This window comes from Gorilla gorilla, chromosome 8 (assembly GCF_029281585.2).
Source record: "Gorilla gorilla gorilla isolate KB3781 chromosome 8, NHGRI_mGorGor1-v2.1_pri, whole genome shotgun sequence".
NCBI lineage: Eukaryota > Metazoa > Chordata > Mammalia > Primates > Hominidae > Gorilla > Gorilla gorilla.
The window spans coordinates 113,000,651-113,022,647 of NC_073232.2; the positions used below are offsets into that span (position 1 = coordinate 113,000,651).

Sequence of the window (21,997 nt, forward strand, 5' to 3'; positions counted from 1 at the left end):
CTAGCAGCGGGCGGCGCTCAGCCGCGTCCGCAGCCTCCTCTTCTCCCCAGCCGGGGAGAGCCAGCCTCGTCTCCCACATCCTCTGCCGCCAGCGACCTGCGGCTCCGCACTGTCTCCCTCCCCTGTACCCCCTTCCCAGTCACCCGAGGGTTCAGAAACCAAGTCCCCCCGCTCTCCCGCCATCCGCTGGGTCCCACCGAGGCAGGTGGGTACTCGCCGGAGGTCTTCAGCTGGATTCTGAACCAAGCGTTCTGGACTGCCCAGACCCGGTGGGCAAGGGGACTGGGGAGGCCCTGCGCACAGTCGCGTGGAACAGGAGGGGACAAGACAAACTGCTGGACACTTTTCCGTGGAATGAGAAGTGGGGGGTGCGTGGGTGGGAAGGTACCTCCGGAGGGAAAGGCCAAAGGGAAGGACCAGAAAGAGGAAGGAAGAGCCGGGAAGGAACGGAAGGGAACTCAGAGCCGAGGGTGGTGGGGTTGGGGCTAGGGATGCGCACTGGGCCCGGGGCCGCGCGGCCCAGGCGGGCACTGGCCAGTGGATGGCAGGGCTGGGCGAGTTAGAACTGACAGCCCGGCTTCACAGCGCAGCGCGCTCCGAGGCCCTCTGTCGTTACCTGAATATTCATTAGACTGACCGCTCTTTATCCTTATCTAACGTTTATCTTATCGGCGAGTTTCGTTTCTCAGTGTAGTTTTAATCCCGGGCTCCCATTCCCCCTCCCCCGGTCCGCTCCCCTCCCTCCCTCTTCCTTCGCCGGCTGCTCCCTCCCTCCCTCCCTCCCATTTCCCCCTCCCCTGCCCTCCCCTTGCCGGCACCGGAGTGACAGGCGCGGGGCCCTCCTCGCCGAAGCTCGGGGCTCCAGCGCTGGCGAATCACAGAGTGGTGGAATCTATTGCCTTTGTCTGACAAGTCATCCGTCTCCCGGCGCGGGGAGGGGGAGGGGGTCTGGAGGGGGCTTTGCAGCTTTTAGAGAGACACACACCGGGAGCCGAGGCTCCAGTCTCCGGCCGAGTCTTCTCGCAGCCGCAACCCACCTGGGGCCAGCCCAGCGCTGCCAGCGCCGCTCGGCTCCCTCCCTCCCTCCCGGCCCTTCGGCCGCGGCGGCGTGCGCCTGCCTTTTCCGGGGGCGGGGGCCTGGCCCGCGCGCTCCCCTCCCGCAGGCGCCACCTCGGACATCCCCGGGATTGCTACTTCTCTGCCAACTTCGCCAACTCGCCAGCACTTGGAGAGGCCCGGCTCCCCTCCCGGCGCCCTCTGGCCGCCCCCGCCCCGCGCGCTCTCCGACCACCGCCTCTCGGATGACCGGGTTCCAGGGGAGCTGAGCGAGTCGCCTCCCCCGCCCAGCTTCAGCCCTGGCTGCAGCTGCAGCGCGAGCCATGCGCCCCCAGTGCACCCCGGCCCGGCCCACCGCCCCGGGGCCACTCTGCTGACCGCCCAGCCCCGAGCCCCGACAGTGGCAAGTTGCGGCTACTGCGGTTGCAAGCTCCGGCCAACCCGGAGGAGCCCCAGCGGGGAGCGCAGTGCTGCGCCCCCCGCCCCCGCGCGCCCCGCAGCAGCCGGGCGTTCACTCATCCTCCCTCCCCCACCGTCCCTCCCTTTTCTCCTCAAGTCCTGAAGTTGAGTTTGAGAGGCGACACGGCGGCGGCGGCCGCGCTGCTCCCGCTCCTCTGCCTCCCCATGGATATGCACTGCAAAGCAGACCCCTTCTCCGCGATGCACCGTGAGTACCGGCGCCCGGCTCCTGTCCCGGCTCGGGGCTCTCCGTCCCAACCCTGTCCTGTCCCAGCGTGGCCCCGGCCCCTCGCGCTCAGGTCCCATCTTGGAGGCCTCCCTGGCTTCTGGTCCCTCTTTTCGTTCTTTCTCTCCCTCGCCCGGTGTTTCTAATGCCTCCAGTTTCTCTCCTGCCTTCTGTCACCCATTCTTACCTCTCTGTCTGCCTGCCTTCCTACCTTCCCTGATCCCTATCACCTGCCTTTGCTCTTTCTATCCGCTCCTTCTTAGGTCATGGGATCCACGGCCTCAGAGCCCCGGTTCCAGCCACCCTCTCCCTAGTCAGCCTCTTGCCCTGGGCTGGGGGACAAATTAGCAGGCAGTTTTCAGGGTGTTGTTTTGTTGTTTTCTCTGTCTTTTCTCTCTTTCTCTCTTCCTCTGTTTGCCTCCCTCTCCTGTCTCCCCACATCTTTATCTTTCTCAAACTTAAGAGTCGTGGGGTCCAGGAGACTCCAAGAGTATTCAGCCTCAGTGTCAGGACAATTGGGCAGAAGAGTGTGGGGGTGGGGTGCCCCCTTCTGACCCTCATCTCTCAGCATCTCCAGGCCCTTCCAGCCCAGCATAGGCTTCTTGTGGGTTGGTTTGAAATATTTTCTTCCTCTTCCTTTCTTTCCCACCCCCCTTCCCTTGCCTTCCCTTCCCTTCACATTGGGAATCCCAGGTTGTCAAGACACGATGGTCATCTTTCCCTGCCTCTGCCTGGGGGATGCTCTAAAAACAAAGAGGGGTTCCGAGAAGAAATCGAAGTCAGGGAGAGAGCCAGCAGCGCAGCCTTCCAGGTGGGCCCCCGGCAGAGTGCAGCTCTGCTCTCAGCTCTGGAGGCTCCTTGCCTAGACTGCCGACTCCCCATTGAGGATCACGCAGCCAGCAACCTGGCCAGGGGGTCAGCAAAGAGCAAAAAATGAGGGGGAAAGAACAAAAGGAAAGCAAATGCCAAAGCTGAGGAGAAAGGAAAAGAGAAATCCAAACACGGGAAAGGAAATTAAAGAAAGAAAGTTGAAATGATGTTACAGAAGAAAAGGGAGAAGGGAGAAAAAAATAGAGAAAAGAGGGAATTATTTTAATAAAATTTGAATTTATGCCATGTCTTTAGCTTGAAAAACTATTCTGAGATTTTTTTTGCAGGCTTTTTTTTAAAAAAGCTAAAATTCTAAATAGAAAACTCCTCCCTAGCTGCAGATTAATAATTAAGGATAATTTGTAACTTTTCACAAGGAAACTTTAGACCTGGCTTGGACCTGTGTTTAGGACAAGAGAGCCGAGGAGGGAGAGCTGTGTTTTTCGCTAATCATGTATTTAGCGTTGCGGGGGTTGGGGGGGGGGCGTTTAAAAATACTTCTGGGATAAAATATATTTTCCTAAGTAATTTCCAAGCGCAGGAAAGCCGCGCCGAGGGCATCAGGCCTCCGCGGGTCTCGGCGAGCGGGCCGGAAAGCCTCGGTCCTTTTCGGGAGGAGTGGAACCGGGTCCACACGCCGTTTTCGCCCAGCCAGCCTGCCTCGCGGCCCGCTGCCACAGCTCTCGTTCTCCTTTTTTGCGGATTCCGCCGGGGGTCCGCCGAGTCCTGGCTGCCCGCGGGCAGCCACTTTGAAACCCAAAGGTTTCTGCACGGCCAAGCAGAGGTCGGAGGGAGAGAGCCGCAGCGCGGGCCCGCGGGCCGGTGGACTGGTGGGTGAGACACCGCAGCCCGAGTCGGTGCTGGCGGCAGTGGCGCATTCCAGTCCCGACTCAGCGCCGGCTCGCTGCAGTCCCCCAGCCCTGGACTCCCGCTGTGTCCCCTTCCCATCCCCACCCCTTAGATTGGGGCTGAGGGGCCGGGCCCTGAGCCCGGGGAGGCTGAATTATTCATCTTTAATCTGCCCGCAGCTGCCGCCTTTTCATACCGGTAACGCGAGTTCTCCCGGGGCCTAAATTATTGATGGTCGGGGTTTGGAGGGAGGGGAGGGTGAGGAGTGGGGCTAGAGATAGGGAGATTAACGGGGTGGGCAAGGGGGTAAAAGAAGAGGCGTCAGTCTCTCCCAGCAACCCGATCAGAGGTCTTTCCCCAGGGTTTCACCCGAGCTCGCTCTAGGTACCCCCCGAGAAAGGGAGGGGAGAGAAATGAGGGGGGCACAGATATCCCCGCTTTCTCCGAAACTCGCGTGAGGCTAGCGGGGCAGGGGCTGCAGCTTGCCAGTCCGGGCCGACCCGACTCGGCCGCTAGAAGTCTCTGCGCTTGGATTGCTCAGTACCTGCGGCTACGGGTTGATCGCTCTGGGTGCAGGATTTCTAGACTGCTGTAGGCCAGGGAGAATGGGGCACAGGAAGCACCCTCAGGCCTGGCACCCAGTGGCCGCCTCGGTTCCGAGATCGGGAGCCCGCGCTGGAGCCGGGTTGGAAACCCCGTGCCCTTCTCTTGGCCGAAAGAGCAAAAGCCCGAGCCGCTCGGTTTCCTGGGGGGGCTGCCGGGGTCTGAGGGGTCAAAGGGACGCGAGTCGGGTTTGGGTCGGCTACACAGGGCGCCCCGAGAGTTATTAACTTGCCAGCGAGGCCTATGCCGTGCCACCTGGGCGAGACGGTGGGCCCCAATCAGGCTCTGCGCGGCGCGGCAGGCAGGCGAGCCCAAGAAGCCGGCATTCTCTGCCTGCTGCCTGGAGCCGCTCTCGGCTGCCTCCCTGTCTCTGAGCGCAGCAGACCCCGGGCCCCTGCCTCATCCGCCTTCCTTGCTCCACTTCAGATACTAAGGAGGTGAAAGAGAGATACGGTCCCCCTACAGATAAATAACATTAGAAAAACTTCCCATCAAAAACAAACAACACAGGAAAGAGGTAGAAAAATTCCGATTACAATTTAATACGTTTTAAAGAAGAGGCAGAGAGCAAAGGGGAGTGTGTGTGTCAGGCACTTATCCCCTGTCTGTGCTAGGAGCTCGGATAAACAGTCAGCCGAGCCTCGACGCCCCCAAATCGTCCCCTCCAAGCCCCGCACGCGCGGACAGCTCCCGGATTGCCTGCGGGGCAGGCGGGATGCTGCTTCGCACTAGTCCAGTCCTCTGCCAGGCCCTTCCTCTCCTCGCTTTCTTACGCCCTTTCCGCTGGCATGAATTCCCCTTTGGCATTTTCTCCCCTCTCCCCTCTTTTCTGTCATCTGGTTTCTCTCCAGTCCCCCCTTTGCTTTCTACCTTGCGTCGCACGGCCTGAGTCGCCCTCTCGCCCAGCCCCCAGTCTTCAGCCCAGCGTCCGTGCTTCCAGTCCCCACTCCTCCGCGTGGTCGTGGAGGTCCACCACCTTTCTTCTCAAGCTCGGGAACATGCCCTTCCGCCCTGCCTGCTTCCTTCGCCCGTCCCGGGCCGCGGACCCTGACTAATGGCCGGTCCCTGCTGTGTGTGGGGTGTTGTGTTTTTTTCTTGTCTCTCCCCAGCAGGGCACGGGGGTGTGAACCAGCTCGGGGGGGTGTTTGTGAACGGCCGGCCCCTACCCGACGTGGTGAGGCAGCGCATCGTGGAGCTGGCCCACCAGGGTGTGCGGCCCTGTGACATCTCCCGGCAGCTGCGGGTCAGCCACGGCTGTGTCAGCAAAATCCTGGGCAGGTGAGGGCTTCGCAGCTGTCCTGGGAGACGCCTTGCCTACTTCCCCGGCCAGCCCTGGGTCTCCAGCTGGAGGACGTGGCTAAAAGTCCAGCGTGCCAAGCCAGAGAGGGAGATCCCCAAAGGGGTCTGGAGAGGTGCTCCTTTTGGAGAGAGTGTTCAGATGGTGGCTGAAGACCCAGGAGCGAGGGTGGCGCAGTGTCACCCAGTGCTTGCCCTGCCCCTGGTCCCTGGTGAGAAGGCAGCCCGTTTCTGGCTTCAGAAAGGGAAGGATGACTTTCCTAATGGAGTTAAGGCAGATATGGCGTGGGAGACATTAGAGGAATGGGGTGGGAGTGAACATGGGTCCCCGAGAGGAGAAGCAGCAGCATTTGGGAGGCAGAAGGAGGGTCCTGGTTCCCACAGATGCTCTGTGCCCAGTAGGAAAGGGCTCGAGGTGGTGCCTCAACCCTGGCCTCCCAGAGACCTTGCAGCGCGGTTCCTTTTGCTCTTCCCAAGTGAAAGGCTGGGCTTTCACTCCCACGGGTGCCTATTTGGGCTGGTGCGCACCCAGCCCCTGGTGTGGCCGTCTCCCCGGAGGGATGGTACCCCTTGTCCTCCTACTCCGCAGCGCTCCTCCTCCTAGCCAAGCACCCTCAGGAAGTCAGCTCAGCCACACTGGGCCTTTTCCTTCCACTCCGCTGCCTCGGCCGGGCAGGAGAGTGGCTCAGCAGCTCTGGAACCTGCAGCCCCCCTGCCCCGCCACAGTCCGCTTCTGGCTGACCCCGCCGGCTTTCCCGGCGCAGGTACTACGAGACCGGCAGCATCAAGCCGGGTGTGATCGGTGGCTCCAAGCCCAAAGTGGCGACGCCCAAAGTGGTGGACAAGATTGCTGAATACAAACGACAGAACCCGACTATGTTCGCCTGGGAGATTCGAGACCGGCTCCTGGCCGAGGGCATCTGTGACAATGACACAGTGCCCAGCGTCTCTTCCATCAACAGGTGAGCAAGCCACCCGGGTTTTCAGGGCTGGACTCCAGCTCCTGGCTTCTGCCTGCAGGGGTGTCCCACGCCCAGTCTCTGCTCTTTGTCCAGCCTCTGCCCTTTCTCCCTGCTTCCAGCCCCAAATCCTTCCGTCAGAGAAAGGGAACCTGTGAGGCAGAGAGACAGACAGACAGGGCTGTCTGCAGTTCAGGGCTGGGTATTCCCTGCCAGGCTTCTCCCGCCGGCGTCCTGGAAATGAATCCAAGTGTTTGTGGTAATTAAGACTCCAAGATTACGAGCATCCAGCCTTGGGATCTTGAGACAATCACAGCCTGCAGCCAGAGCCTTTAAAATGACCAGTGTCTATTCATCCCTCCAAACAGACTGCCCTTTCTAAAGGCTGCTCCTTCCCCAGGGGCCGCCGCTTGTCCTGGCTCCCTCACCCTCCCCGCCAACTCCCACAAAGCTCACCTCCCAGGAGTCTGGTCTTGCTAGCCAGCTCCACACAAATTTCTGGCCTGTAAGCACTGGGATCCGGGCTTGCAGAACAAATGCCAACCACCAGCCAGCAACTGGCAGGAAGTAGAGGAGCTGGACAAGGAGGGAGCGCCAAGCAGGGAGAGAGAACTCCAGACTTTGAGACTGAACCTTGGGTGATACCCTCAACCACCTAAGGTGCCTGTCTCCAGGCTGAAGTCTTTGCACTGATGACAGGCTCACACACGTGAGGACAACACAGGGCTGAGTCAGCTTGACGTGTAGGATATTTAGGTCTCCTGGTCTCCAAACCCCTCCAGCGTGCTCTCGGGGAGAACACATGTGCACACTCCATGCATGTCCACCCTAGCCAGTGTGCCAATATGCCTATCTGTGGTAGCTACAGAACATACAAGCAGCACTGGGCTCAGGAACCCAGGCTGGTTTCAAGTTCACAGAACTGTACAAACTGACAGTTGTTCACAGAGTCCCTGCACAAGTCACACACCAGCCTTGGCCCCCCATTTTGAGACACCCCAAAATGAAAAGAGGGCTAAGCAGTTCATACCTTTGTTATTTTTTGCATTCTTCATAAGCTCATTATCAGGGCAACTAATAATTCACATGGTGCCTTATTCTGAAATTGGCATCACATATCAAGGATTTTTTAAATATTTTGCAAATGATATGGAATTATCCCAAATCATCCTGAAAACAGCAGGTAAAATTAGCTGGTAGAATGTACCTTGGCTAAAGAAGATTCCCTCTGCCACACTCGTGCTGTAATGTACTGCGAGGCGACCCCAGAAATTATCCCAGTGTGTGCCATCTGTGTTAAAATGGTTATTCAGTTATGAACAGGGTAACATAATACTGATCAGCTAATTATACACCCTCCGAAAACCCCCCAGCTCCCTCGGCCTGGCTCAGCCAGGTATTGAAAGCATAGCGATTTGACATTCAGATACCTTCCAAAGGAGCTGGAGAAAGACGCTGGGTGGTTTGGGAGAGGAGTAAGCCCTTTGCTTTAAAAGCCAGGAGAGGAGGCTGGGCAGCTTTGGGCTGAGGCAAGAGTGGCACTTCGGGAGGGGAAGGGGACAAAGCATTGTTTTATGAGCCATGTAGAGACTCAGTCCCTTGGCTGACTGCTGGTCCTGGGCGTGAGTTGGAACTGAGATCTCAAGAGAAGAACAGCCAAGGGCCAAGAGTGGCCCTGCTGTGTGCAGTGTTGCTGGGACTGGGTAGTGGTCTTCTGCAGAACATTTAAGAGAAATGCTTGTTGTCAGTAACAGAATTTTCAAGCCTTTGGAGAAACCCAAGTCATGTAGGATTTAGGTAATTTGTTTCTCTTGAATGGGGTAGAGGAGTGGCGCAACAAGTCAGGTGTGGTGGCCCCGTCCAACACCCCCTGCCCCTCCCCTCAACAGCATGCACTCCTCATTGGCTGAGATGATTTTGGAAGCTGGCTTAGGCATAAGTTTGGAAATACTTCTATCCTGAAAAGCCATGGAGAACAAGGGCCAGGTGACCCTAGGATCAAGCTCCAGAGGTCTTGAGGTGCACCCACCAGAATTAGGACAAAGTAGACAAGTGAGCCACAAGTGAGATGAGGGTGGGGAAAGAGTAGCCTCAGCTTGACAGCTGTGACAGCTGCAGAACCTGCCCAGCACAGAGCCCTATCACCTGAGGGGCACACGGGCTTCCTTTGGGTGTGGAGAAATAGCCATCTGTGGGCAGATGTTGCTGGAGATGGAGAGGGAGTAGGAGGAGAGGAACAGGTAAGCCACCAACAACACGGGCAGCCTACCCTGGGTCCGTAGTTAGGCTTCATGGCTGGCTTTGTCTACAAGGAGCAGGAAAACTATTCCCAATTTTGCTTTTGGCCAGAATCCTCTCATGGTTCATATTTTGGAAAGAATTCTGGGGGCTTCCCTGTGTGCTGCTGAGTTGGGGCTGGAGAAATCCACCTGGGGAACCACGCTCTCATCTTCATCCGTGTAGGTGCTTTTTTGCTCTGAAGAGGGAAGGTTTATCTGAGATGTATTGTTTCACCCAAAAGCCTGATAAAAACAGGATGTTTCTGCTAGTGCTGGTTATATCAGAAACTTTGCCTTTTATCAGTTCTGGGAATTCTCACTCACTGTAGGAAGAGCCCGGAGATTTTCCTGTGTGCAGAAAGTGTGGTGCACCGGGGAATGGGTGGTTCTTGAGTTTAGAGCTTTGTTGGTAGTGACCTGCCCACTTGTGTTGGGTACTTTATAACAGTTATGAGTAAGGTTGTGCATGAGCTGGTGGTTGGCAAGAAAAGAAGTCCACACATGCTCACCCACCTGAGCTAGTGGTTTTTCATCTTCTCCTTCCCAAAACAGATGCTGTCGCCACACTTGAAATATGCTGTTATGGTTATAAACTAAATTGCTTTTTTCACTCCTTAAAAATGGTTTTGGCATTCTCTGATTCTGTCGTGATAAAGGCCTGGCCATCCAGCCTGTATTCTCCACTAGCAAATCCTCAGAAATGCCTCTCTGAACCAGAGGACTGGGTCAGGAAGGCCTCCCCACTGCCACAAACCACTGTCAAAAATCCCAAGGCTTGACTGGGCTCCTTAGCATGTGGAATTTATCTGAATCTTTCTAAACATTGGGTTACCAATGGCTGAGCATGGAGTTGCCAGCTTTTTGGTTTGTACACCACTGCTGTAAAGGGCAGGTGTTTATAAACAGGGGACTTTAGATTGAAACCTGGTGTGGGAAATGGCCTGGAGAGGGGAGAGGTGGAGGGAGATCCATGCTACTGAAAAAGGAAAAAGTCGTCTAGTTACATCGCTGAGCAATTGTCTAAGCAGGAGGGATTTTCCTGATTATATGCCAAAATCTTCTGGTTTGGCTGTTACTCTGGGCAGAGAATACACCTCCTTTGAAAGAACAGGCACAGACCCCAAATAGAGTCTGGGGTTACTGACAATCCCCTGAGGGTGCTCTTTTGGGAAGAGCTGACAATAAGGGTGTCACCTTCTAACTTTTTTAGCTTGCCTAACACTCTTTGGAGTCAGGGCACTCTCTGCCCCTAGATCTTTGGAGTGGACCCTGCCAGAATCAACTTCTCACGGATCTCCCACTATCCACACTCTCTCTTAGCCTGTTAGGCTCTAGGTGAGTACATTCATTCTCCTAGCAGTGGCAACCCAGGGCTGTGTTAAGGAATTCCATCCTGTGTCATTTGGGTGTCCCTCTTCTGTCATTCTCAGGTCTTTGAGTCATTCTCAGGTCATTGTTCCCCTTGGGTCAGGCAGTGGGGTGACAATGGTCTACTAGTTGTTCGTTCAAAGACCTTTCCAAATAAGCTGGGAGCTATTAATCCTAGCCCAGTGAATGTTGAAGATATGTTCCGGGCTAGGGTCTCTTTCTCCCTCTCTGAAACTCAGGTTCCAGAACATTGCCTATTCGACTCTTGGACCTGGCTTGGCATGAAGCTTGGCCAGAGGGGTGGTACTGCCTACCACATCTCCATATCTTTGTAGCTGTTTGGTGGTCAGGGCTGTTGGTCTCGTGGCAAAGAGACAGGACAAGTTGGAGAGTTCAGAAAAAGACTTCTATCCACAGAGGAATGGGAGAAACAAGGACAGGGAACTCGCCTTCTGTGGCCTGAGCCTAGCAGATTGGGCCCACAAATAGCAGACCAACATGCCAATTTCTGTCAGAGAAGCCTCGCTCACCTGTCCTTTCCCAGAGACAGTCCCCTACTGTGAGGTTGCCCATCATCGGAATAACATTTGAAACAGGCATGATGGTTGAAATTCTCATTCCTTAAAATGAGCTGGAGTTGTCCTCCTGAAAAGCCTCTTTTTGTTTTTGTAGTTGTTTTAGCCTGGGCTTCCTGGCCTGCAGTCCTGTTGGTCTGACTGTCTCCCTGTTGGCTGGTTCTGTGGGTGTTCAGGCTACAAAAGGGGTTTCTGGTGAGAGCAATTGCTGCTTGCCCTGCCTTCCTACCTCAGCCGGCAACTCTCGAGAAGAGGCAGACAGGAGGCACTGGGCCTGACAACAGCTCCAGGTGCATTTCAGAAGGTGACGCAAAGAAGAAAAGAGAGGGAAAACCCAAAATAAATAAATAAATAGTGTCCCAACTGTTCTGAGAACTCAATAAAACAATCACATCAAATATGAAGAGGCATAAATCTTGTGTCTGCACAGGTAACCTACTCAATTGCTTTTATTATCGCTCAGGCTGCCTCCATTTATTACCGTTCATGGCCTGGGCAAAGGAGGCTGCGTGGAGGGTGGTCTCCAGTGCAATCCTACACCCTGAGAGGCAACAATCAGCCCATACAGCCAGAGATTTCGATGGGAGCCCAGGAAGGGCCCATCTGTCTGCATGAAAACCGATCAATAACTCTGTAACCAGAGCCCTTGTCACAGGGAAATGGACAACACAACAGTTCAATAGAGGGGCCACAGGGGGAATTAGCCAAGTGGAGATGGGGCCAAACAGGAGCAGCCCCTAGAGAAGGGAAACAGGGGTGCCTGGAGTAGGGGAGATTAGGGAAGGGGTGGGGATGTGGCAGGGGAGAGCAATAGCTTCATATGCATGTTGGTATTAGATGGGGAGTATTGTGCAAAATAGACCCAGGGAATGACAGGCAATGTTGGAAGTTGAGGTGGTAGGGAACATGTGTTTTGGACAGCATTTGGGAAATGGGCTTGTTCTGGTGCACATGGGATAGTGTGACTACGCATGATGGCATGTGCTTGCGGACTAGAATGTTACAGCTTCTACAGAAAGAGGAACAATAGTAGTAACTGGTGTGGAAGATTAATCACACTCCATACCCCCTAAAACCCCTCTGAAAAGGGGGTTCCTATGAGCCCACATGGGATAGGGGTCCTGCTTCCCAGTCTTCTTAGCAGGACTGATGAAGGAGCCCCATTGTCTGCTCCCAGCTTCTAAGGTGTCCAACAATAGCTACTCTGCAGGTTGCCTCTTAATACTCAAGTCTATCTTCACCCCTTCCTTGTGTCTACCTGGAATTGGAGTTTTTATATTAAGAAGAAAACAATGGTGTAAAAGTGACAAGCATCCAGTAGAAATCATACTTCAAGTACCCAAACAACCATTCTGTTTCTCACTTTCAATACAGTATTCAATAAATTGCATGAGATGTCCAACACTTTGGTATAAAATAGTCTTTGTGTTAGATGACTTTGGACAACTGTAAATGTTTTGAGCATGTTTAAGGTAGGCTAGGCTGACCTATGATGTTCCATAGATTAGCTGTATTCAATGCATTTTCAACTTACAATATTTTCAACTTATCGAGCCATTACCCTGTTGTGAGTTAAGGAGCATCTGTACACTGAAAAGAATTTATTTTTCACTTCCTGTCCTTTAAAAGAATGCTCATCCTAGCTGCCAATTCTCTGCATCCCTGCTGTTTCTTCTCACACTTCCCCCACCCCTCCAAGCCAGGTGTCCAGAGCTCAGATTCTTGCAGGGGAAGCAGCTTCAGGTGCAGCTATCCCCAGTGCAGCTCCCCAGCCATGCAGGTGAGTCCAGAGAAGGGGAAACGGCTCCTGAAACTGAGAAGTGGGAAATAGAGTCTCACAACCAATGCCCAAATAGCAAGTGAAATATTAGACAGCTGAAAAATTAAATCACGTTTGGTTTTTCTGTCTACCACTGAACTACTAGGTTGAGATGGTTTTCTCTTGTGGAACAGGCTATTTGTTTTGGGGCTAGCAAGGCGTGGCTTGAATATATTCATGATGGTTTGCAGTGTAGAAGTTGATATCTTCTGTGCGTGTGGATTTGTGTGTGTTTGTGCGTACCTACCTATGTCTGCTTTTAGGTGAAAAGGCTCTGAGGCCAAGAGGAGAAAAGGGAGGAAGGCTCACAGGACATGACCTGCAGTCACAGGCAAGGCTGGACACCTTGTACTTGGGCCATCAGATCAATTGGCGAGTAGTCATTGGGCCACTGGGCGAGGTGGCAGCAGCAATAAGGCTAGGCTGAAGATTCCTCATTTCACAGTCTAGGCAAATTGGAGCCACATTTTCCTTCAGTTATTTGCATTGTAACACTCTATAGTCCAGTTAACCCTGGTTAAGAGGGGCTTTGCTACAATGATGCCACAAGAGCTGTGCGACCACCTGTCCATCCTTACTTTGATACTTGGGTCCAAGCCCCGTTGGCAGGATTAGTTAGGGACCAATTGCATAAGCAGCCAAGAAGGCGCTCTTCCCAACACAATCCTTCCTCCAAAGCTGTGGTCCCGCAGTGGGAGGCATGGCAGCAGCCCTGGGACACAACGGTGGGCAGAGCTCACCCCAGGGCCAGCCTGCAAGTCTTTCCAGGTGTGAGGGGCATAGGGAAGAGGCTTACTGTTTGTGAGAAATGCAGAGCTGGCCACTGCAGAAGGCTTGGGGTGTAGATGAGGCATGATGGCAGAGGCAGCCTCAGGTCTCCTGAGGAAGGCTGGGCACAGGGGAGTTGTTGAGGGTATGGGAAGCTAAAGAAGAATGGTCTGGCACTGTAGGAGAGGGAGCAGCCTCTTGTAGGCTGGGAACTCTCAGGTAAGAGAGGAAGTGTGCAGGAAAGAGGTAGACAGGCGAGGCTGTAGAGCCAGGGTCCCCTCATGGCACATCCGCAATCAACCATGGGAGAAATGAGGCCCTTTCTTTTGCTTTCTGAGAGATAATGTAATGAGAACAGATTTTGTGTTTTCCAAGGGAGAAGGAAAGAGATAGAAAGAGAGCAGGGCAGGGGGACCGAGTCAGGTGCCATTCTTTTTTTTTTTTTTTTGAGACGGAGTCTTGCTCTGTTGCCCAGGCTGGAGTGCAATGGCACGATCTCAGCTCACTGCAAGCTCCGCCTCCCGGGTTCACGCCATTCTCCTGCCTCAGCCTCCCGAGTAGCTGGGACTATAGGCGCCCACCACCATGCCCGGCTAATTTTTTGTATTTTTAGTAGAGATGGGGTTTCACCATGTTAGCCGGGATGGTCTCGATCTCCTGACCTCGTGATCCGCCTGCCTCGGCCTCCCAGAGTGCTGGGATTACAGGCGTGAGCCACCGCACCCGGCCGTCAGGTGCCATTCTATTCTAGAAACGTTCAGGTTTGTTGTAGGGATGTTGGGGGAAGGAAAGCAGTGCCCAGAAGTCCAGACTGGGGTTTGCCAAAAGCAATGATGGAGATGCGCTGTGGCTGCAGGAGTCATGAGCACAAAAGACTCCCAGGCCCCAGCAGGAAGAGGCTCCAGAATATGAGATGAAAAGTGGTGAGAACTGGACAAACAGCCGGAGCACATGGGCCCTGCCTGCAGGCAGTGATGCAGGAAGACCGGATTTTTAAAACCTCTCTGCTGACCGAATAAAACTCAACTTTGGGCCTGATTCCATCCATTGGCCAGCATTCAGCAGCCTTTGGTTGACCTGACTGGATGGACTTATCTGTCTGCCTTAGACCAGGGCAGTAACATCCACGCAAGTAGAAGGGGATGGGACATTTCCTGGGTCCCTTGGTCCAGAAGCTCCTGGGGAAGGGAGTGGAGGAGAGATTATGACTCCCTATAGCCGGAGGAGGAGAGGTGGGGTGTGGGTAGGGAGGGGCAGAAAGTGAGGATAAGGACTGGGAGAGTGAGGCAGGAAGCGATGAAGCTGAGAGGTGGAAGGAAGGGCGCTGCCTTGGGCTGGACAGGGTTGTTCGGGATTGGAGCACATGGCTGAGCAGGAAATGGCACGGCAGAGCCCGCAAGGGGAGCTTGGATTTGCTCATCCGAGCTGGGGCCTTCAGTGGCCCTGCGAGGTCTTGGGGGTGGTGGGAGGAAGCCTGAGCTCCAGGCATCTGGTAGTACAGGCTGATGGGCCCTGAGGAGAGGCCCAGAGGTGATGGAGGAGAAAGGGGAAGAGGAAGGTAAGCAGGTTTCTGAGAAGAGTATGGAGCGAAGGAAATGGCATGGGAGGAATAGCGGCCTGGCTGGAGCTATGCAGCCCTTTCTGAGAGGGAACCTCATGAGTGTGCCGCAATGGTCTGGCTGTGGCCCCCCTCGGCAGGCTGTGAGGCAGGCCAGCAGTGGCTCCAGCCTAGTCCCTGGCAGGCTGGAGAGGGAGAGTAGGAGAGCAGCCAAAAGGGAGGGAGGGAGGCCCCTGCCTGCTGGGGGTTCCAGATTCGAGAGCCATCTCCACCCAGAGCCTTTGGCCAGGTTGCTATGGACTTCCTCCTCTGCCTGCCCTCAGTCCTGCCTGAACCACAGATTTCTCTCTGCTGCCACCTGGGAACAGAACAAGCCAGGGACAGGACCGGTGGCTCCTGGCAGGGCTGAGGCAGGGCAGCAGGCTGGGAGGAGAACTGTGTTCACCCTGCAGGCACAGTAGCATCAAGAAATCAGAGAGGAAGGATTGGAGAGGACTGGGAGAGGGGAGCAGGCAGAAAGGGAGAACAAAAGTGGCCCCTGAGCATGAGCAAATGGGAGTGAGCACTGGGGGCTGCTCTCCCTGGTCTTGGTGCTCCCTCTTGGCCCGGCGGTCTTTGCTGGGCCCAACTGCCCAGCCCATACCTGGCAGGCAGATGATAGAAGCTGAAAGGGCATAAGGAGTCTGCAGGCAGCTTCTGGCCTGCAGGACATGGAGGCAGTCAGGAAGGAGACACTCATTCAGCCTCTTAGTCCAGAAGCTTTGATCCTGATTTTGGAGGGCAAGCAGTGGTGCCTGCCTTAGTGTGTTGTCCCAAGAGAAGTTGGTGATGTGTTGGGAGCCTCTGTGCATGGCTCTGCTTTGGAAAGACTATGTGTGCTGGTGGTATCTAGCTAGGCCTGGCTTCTATGCCCTGGGAAGCTGTCTAAATGGCCTTGGCTTCCAGGGAGCTCTCGAAAGGAGTCAGTCTTGTCAAACTGGGAGTTGGTGGTTTGCTATTCAGAAGGCTTCCAGCTAAAGGGATTGTTTGGTCCCAGAATGAAAGTCCCTGTTATCACTTGGATGGCCTGCCTGTTTGGGATGTTAGTTAATGTTCCCTGGAGAGCACGTGGTTGAATGGACAGTAGACATCCCGATGGGTCAATGAACGGGGGTTCTGAAAGGTACACACAGGGTCCCGACACATCTAGTCTGTGTGCATGCACAAGTTTGGGGATGTGAACGCTTGTGAGTAGTGTGCATTTGCTCTGCTGGATGAGTGAACCAAGCCATGTGTGATGGCCAGGGTGGAGGGTGTGTGTAGTATCGCACTAGGAGAACTGGAAGCACTTGTTTCTTGTGTGTCTGCTGACGTCCTCAGAGGGAGCATGTGTTTAGGTAGAGACAAAGGTCAAGATAGTCACCTCCTTTTATCATTTGCAAAGTGGATACCACTCTCCCTTCCCCCAGTCCCTTACTTTTCTTCCTCTTTCTCCTCCTCCTCCTCGTTCCTCAGGTTAGCTGGTTTGGGTTAGGGGGCCAATCTCAGAAGACTCTAATTAAAGAGTGAGGAGAATCTGATAAGATAAGGAAGGCCATCCTTCCTCTAGGGACCAATGGAGGTTTCATGTTCCCCACTCCCCGCTGCTTCTCTGAGGAGCTGACACTAGGGCAGGCAACCTTCCGACTGTGACTGTCTGGAGTCTGGGAGAGCCAGAGAGAGGGAGGTATGACTGGGGTTGGGACTCGGGTTCCTACCCATTTGCAATGGTCCTGGAAGGGAAACCCTAGCAGACTCCAGATGAGAGCGAGGGGAGGGTAGAAGAGAGAGTGCAGAAGTCAGGAAGAGAGAAGTGGGAGCCAGATGTGATCAACACAGATATGCCTCGCTAAGTCCTAGTTTTTGGCCACAGAAATGGACTGTATGGGGTGGGGTGTGGTACCTTTTTTTTTTTAATTAGGGAACGGGCTATGAAGCCATTTAGCCCATCTTTGGGGCTGAGCACTTAGCTCCTGCAGAGAGTACAGCCCTGGTTAGGGTTCAGCTCCTCCTAGAAACAACGCTCACCTGCGCTCTCGACCCTCCACCCTCCCACCCAGCACATACACTTTTCTTTTTCCCCACCCTCGTTTCCTCTGAACTTGGCTCTGTGGATCAGGTCACTCCTGGCCCCATGGAGACAGCCAGGAAGGCCATGCAGACTCCCTTAGGAGATGACCTCCCAGGGTGGGTACAAAAAAAGTTGAGAGAAATTCATTTCATGGCCAGTGGCTGCTTAGAAAAGGCGATTCCAGCATCCGAATGTGATAAATGCTAACTGAGCATTAATCGCATTAAAGAGGGCCCTATAAACTTTTCACTTCTAATTAAATTTGTCCAGTGATGCTGCCCAAGCGAGTACTCTGGGCCTTTGTTTATGTGGAAAATTAAAATGCAAATACAATGGGATTTATTTCCAGGAGTGGAGTGATGGGCTGGCCCCTCTGGCTACTGGTCTCCAGGCCTGTCAGGTCAGGTGACTGCTTCTTTGGAGGTGCTATCCCCCTTGTGACAGATTCTTGTGTGAAGGGAGAGGCCAGAGTTCAAGGTCAAATAGAGTTAGTAAATGGGGAGAAGATGTAGAAAGAATTGAAGAGAAGGAGAAAAAGGCAATAGATTACCAGGAATATAGGGAGACATTATTCTGGTTTCCCACCCTCCTTCCCCACCAACTCACATCTCTAGGGGTATAGACCCCCAAAATCTTACTTGTGAATATCACCACAAGCCTCCTCTGAAGCTATGAGATGAAGGAGTACATGGGAGAGAGAATTTGGAGGAAGCAGCCCTGCCAGGCTCGGCATGGCAGCTCACACCTGTAATCCTAGCACTTTGGGAGGCTGAAGCAGGAGGATCACTTGAGACCAGGAGTTTGAGACCAGACTAGGCAACATAGTGAGACCCATCTCTATTAAAAAAAAAAAAAACAAAACTAAGTGGCCATCAGGAAGGGTCAAGGGCCTGGATTTCTCTCCAGCAGTTTGAGGGTCATCTGCTGTCCACACCGGGGCTTCACTGGGCTCTTCCTGCCGGTTCCAAGTGGCATTGACATGGGGCAGTGAAGCATAGAGGCACAAACCGAGGAGGACATTGTGCATGCACGCCTGCACGCACGCAGCCTTCTTGCACATAAGGAGAGCCGGTTTCTCATAAGAATAAACAAATGTCCCTTGCAAGGAGTCATTTAGTGCCGTGATCCCTTGATAAAAGTGGTAATCCTAAATGCTACTGAATGGAACAATCTAAATTTCCTATTTACTAAGAACATAAATTAAGTCGAGGGGAGAGAAAACCTGCATAAGAAAAATTAGTAGGGTATATCAGTTAGAGACACTGAAAGATAGCTATGCTGCTCTCTGGATAAGGAAGTTGTAAATAGCATTAAAAAGTCAAGCAGGAAAGGAAATGGAGGTAGGAGAAATGATAAAAGAGCACTAAATCACAAATAGGGGTACATGTACGAAGTCACAAACCGGCTTTATGCCAAGCTTTGCAGAATCCACAGCTTGGACTGACAATACATAGAGATGCTAAACACACAGGCACGCAGACTTCCAGAGAGTGTCAGTATGCAGAGGGTGGATTGGTCGCACCATGGGCAAGCTGTTGTCTGTGCTGGACTCTGGGATTGATCCACCAGTTCCTCCTTGCAGGGATCTGATTGGGTACAGTTCGGTAGGCAGTCGAGGATACAGCTGTATGAGGTTTTTAAAGGTCATTAAACACATGAGTCTCTTGTGAGCTGGATCCACCTTCTAACGGATCTCCAAGGTAGCAACCCATTCCCAGAACACTGCCTGCTTGACTGGTTTTGTCAAATAGCTGCTACCCCTGTCCTCCTTTTTCTGTTTTATTCTGGGCTACTCTTTTCCTTTTTAGTGTTCACTTATGCCTCTTGGAAATGCATGAGCACTTGCTGACAAACAGGTTAATGACTGTGGCAACTCCCAAACATCTGGATGGAAACCAAAACTTCAGTCAATCATCTATAAAGGTTGTCGATATGATGCCAAAGATCTGGTGATTTAGAAATGTCCACATAATTGATTGAATTTCTCAGTTTTTTATCCAGGCACAGAATCAACACATTGGGAAACACCTGTTTTCAGAGAAAAATATTCCAGGAAACAAAGTGTTCTCATTAGAAAGCATCTTTGATGTGTTCGAGTCTGATTTCTGGCTTGAAAGGAGGCTGGGCTGGGCTCTAAGTCAGGTGGAGATCTGGTGGTTAGAGTAGTTAGTATTGGAACGAGCACAGCTGGTGAGAGGTTTCCTTCCCCCGAAAGTTGGCCAGGAGGGCAGATCACTTTGTCCAAATAAGCTTAGGCTGCCTGTTAGGCCTGGTTTCTCTAAGGGAGTCCACTTTGCCATTTTAAGGGAGACTGTCAGGTTCTTAAGACATGTGGCTTTTTCTTCATTTATCTTTTCATTCATCCATTCAGAAGCAAATAGGTGCTTGCTAAGCACATAGTATGTGCTAGGCAATTCACATAAAGCTATGTGGCATAGTGTTAGAAAGCAGGCTCTGGGGAGAAACTGCCAGAGTTTGAAGCTGGCTTCCCTACTCACTGGCTAGAGGGTACTGGGTCCACCTTATATCCTCTGTGGGCCCCAGTTTCTTCACTCATAAAATGTGGGGGATAATTGTGTAGGTCTCTCATAAGTTTTCATGAGGGTTAAATGAGTGAGTCCACATAAACCAGCTTAGAATTGCACCTGGCAGGTATTAAGTGCTCAATAAATGCTAGTTATTATTATTGCAGTAGTAATAATCAAGTCTGTATTTCTTGTTATGTGTCTATTTCAGTGTGTATGCATTCTGCTTTGTGTATGCACAAACATTGAAATTTTTTTTTTTTTTTTTTTTTTTTTTGAGACAGAGTCTTGCTCTGTCGCCCAGGCTGGAGTGCAGTGGCACCATCTCGGCTCACTGCAACCTCCGCCTGCCGGGTTCACGCCATTCTTCTGCCTCAGCCTCCTGAGTACCTGGGACCACAGGCGCCCGCCACCACGCCTGGCTAATTTTTTGTATTTTTAGTAGAGACACGGTTTCACCTGTTAGCCAGGATGGTCTCAATCTCCTGACCTTGTGATCCACCCACCTCGGCCTCCCAAAGTGCTGGGATTACAGGCGTGAGCCACCGTGGCCGGCCTGAAATATTTTTAAATAAAAAAGTTTGAAGAGCCAAAAGGATATTCTGTGAACAGAATTGTGTATCATGAATGCCAGTGAGAATCATGGTCCCTCGTGAGCCCAGATGGATTTAGGAAGGGGGCCCACTCAGTGTATTTCCAGAAAAAAAGACCCTCTATGATTCAGTAATCTGACCATTGAGCAGAATTAGTCAGATAATTGCCCCTTTGTCAACTTTGAGAGCCCAGACCTTGTGGCTGTGTGTGTGTGTGTGTGTGTGTGTGTGTGTGTACTTTGTATAACTGCACATTCCTTCTCTTGGAAGCCTGCTATTGCTTGAGGAATTGAAGGCTGGCATTTTCTGGGCTTCATGGCATTTTCGTAGGTTGTGGTGCTTTGCATTTTGTAGTTTTTTTAAAAGATAAAATGAAATGGTAGTGGGGGAAAAGTCCTTATTTGATGCATTTGAAGGGTTCCACTGATTCTTAAATGTCATACAGGGGAGAGGAAAGGGAGGTAAACAGGAAGAGGAGGGGAAGAGAGGAGAGAAAATGGAGATAAGACAAAGGAAGAAGAAAGAGGAAAGGGAGAAGTGAGCAAATACTTAACAAATTCAAATGAAATCTGTCTATTCTTGTCTGGCATGTCTGGATATTCTAAGGAAGCATGGGAGTTTGACAATCATTGCAGTTATTTCCATTGCTAAGGAGTAAAAGTTTTTAAGAAAAAAATTTCAGGAAAAAATTATTTTGGGCTTAATCTATTTGATGAATGGCTCCAACTAACTGGACAACTGCAAATTCTATTTATTCTTTGCCTGACAAGAGCAAATATGAAAACCAGTTTCCCAAACTCATGACAGTGTGTTTCTCATCTTTATGGGAACTTCCATGGAACAAGACTGAGGTGCAATCACATTCTTGCCTCAAGTTCTCCCTGCCCCTTTGGCTTAGTTAGGTGACCAAGTTCAGCTCAATGGATGGCCGTAAGACCCACACCCAAATACTTAAAGAGTCACTTATCTGATACCTTTTATACCTTTTGCATCATTCTCAAATTCCTAGATTTCATTATTCGTCATTTATGCCTATTAGCTGGTAAAGGTTCTGATTTTCAAATTAGAAAGTAAATGTTTTTAATAAGCAAAATTAGAATCCTGAAAGCTCAATCATCCTTACATTTTTCTTGTAGTATGAAACAAGTCAAGGGCTGCCTATTCATTACCAGATGCAGGGCCAGATGCTGCCCTCTGTGTGGGCATAGGCAGTGGTGAGCTCTGTCAATCCCCAGCCCCTGCCACTGCCCAGATGGCAGGGAGAGAACTACCCTCTGCCCCTGTGCTATCTGGCTGCAATTTTTGCACTTCTCTGCTTAAAACACACACACACACATACATCTCTTAATTTGTCTTAGGATTTTATGTACACTAGCACACATGCGTACATGTTTATACACATACACAGGCCAATCTTATGGCTGCTTTACTCAGAAAGCCTTTATATTTATCATCATCATCATCATCATCATAGTGGTTAACAAGTGCTTACTACAGTAGGAACTGTTACAAGCATGTTTCATGCATTAATTGATTTAAGCATCCTAAACAACCCCATAGGGCTTTATAGGATTGTTATAGATGAGGTAGCTGGAGTACAGAGAAGTTAAATAACTTGCTCAAGGTCACAGACTAAGTAGCAGAAGTAGGATTTGAACCCATGCAGTCCTGGCTCTAAAACCCACATGCTTATCCCCTATGCCATACTTCATATCTACTTTGGATCAAGGAAAGTGCAGGCACAGGCAATCTCTTGGGGCACTCTGTATATTTTGCAGTCTCTTACAAGCTCAAAACAGGAAACCTGCACCCTAGCAGATGGTCACACCTCTGTGTATCTCTGTACTCTTCCATGGTGTGTGTTCCTCAGTGCAGGCCACTGCTGAGTCACATCATCTAGAGATACTGGGAAGGAAGAAGATGCTAATAGCCAGAGCCACAGAGTAGAGTAGAATGGGGATTCTTGGAACTAGAGTTTATGTTGCTGTTCCCGTTGGGATTGGCAAGTTTACTCCCGTCCATCCTCCTCCAGCTCCAACAGGGATCTAGACTCTCAATTGGCATAAGGTTTGGACTAGGGGCTTAACTCTCCAAATCAGGCAGAC

At 52.2% G+C, this 21,997-nt stretch overlaps 1 protein-coding gene across 6 annotated transcripts in view; it reads left to right on the forward strand.

The window, feature by feature from the left end:
* The first annotated feature begins 1,486 nt into the window (after window positions 1–1,486).
* The window catches only part of PAX2 (paired box 2), an 81,574-nt gene continuing 61,063 nt past the window's right edge, over window positions 1,487–21,997 (forward strand). For 4 of the 6 annotated variants that reach the window (XM_031015688.3, XM_063710423.1, XM_055352750.2 and 1 more), the window contains exons 1-2: window positions 3,704–5,341; window positions 6,124–6,321. In XM_031015688.3, the coding sequence (XP_030871548.3) occupies window positions 5,118–5,341; window positions 6,124–6,321 (422 nt within the window). In that variant the 5' untranslated portion in view covers window positions 3,704–5,117. Of the gene's footprint in view, window positions 1,724–3,703; window positions 5,342–6,123; window positions 6,322–21,997 lie in introns of those variants that run through there. The other 2 variants (XM_063710425.1, XM_063710424.1) reach the window with 1 other exon arrangement.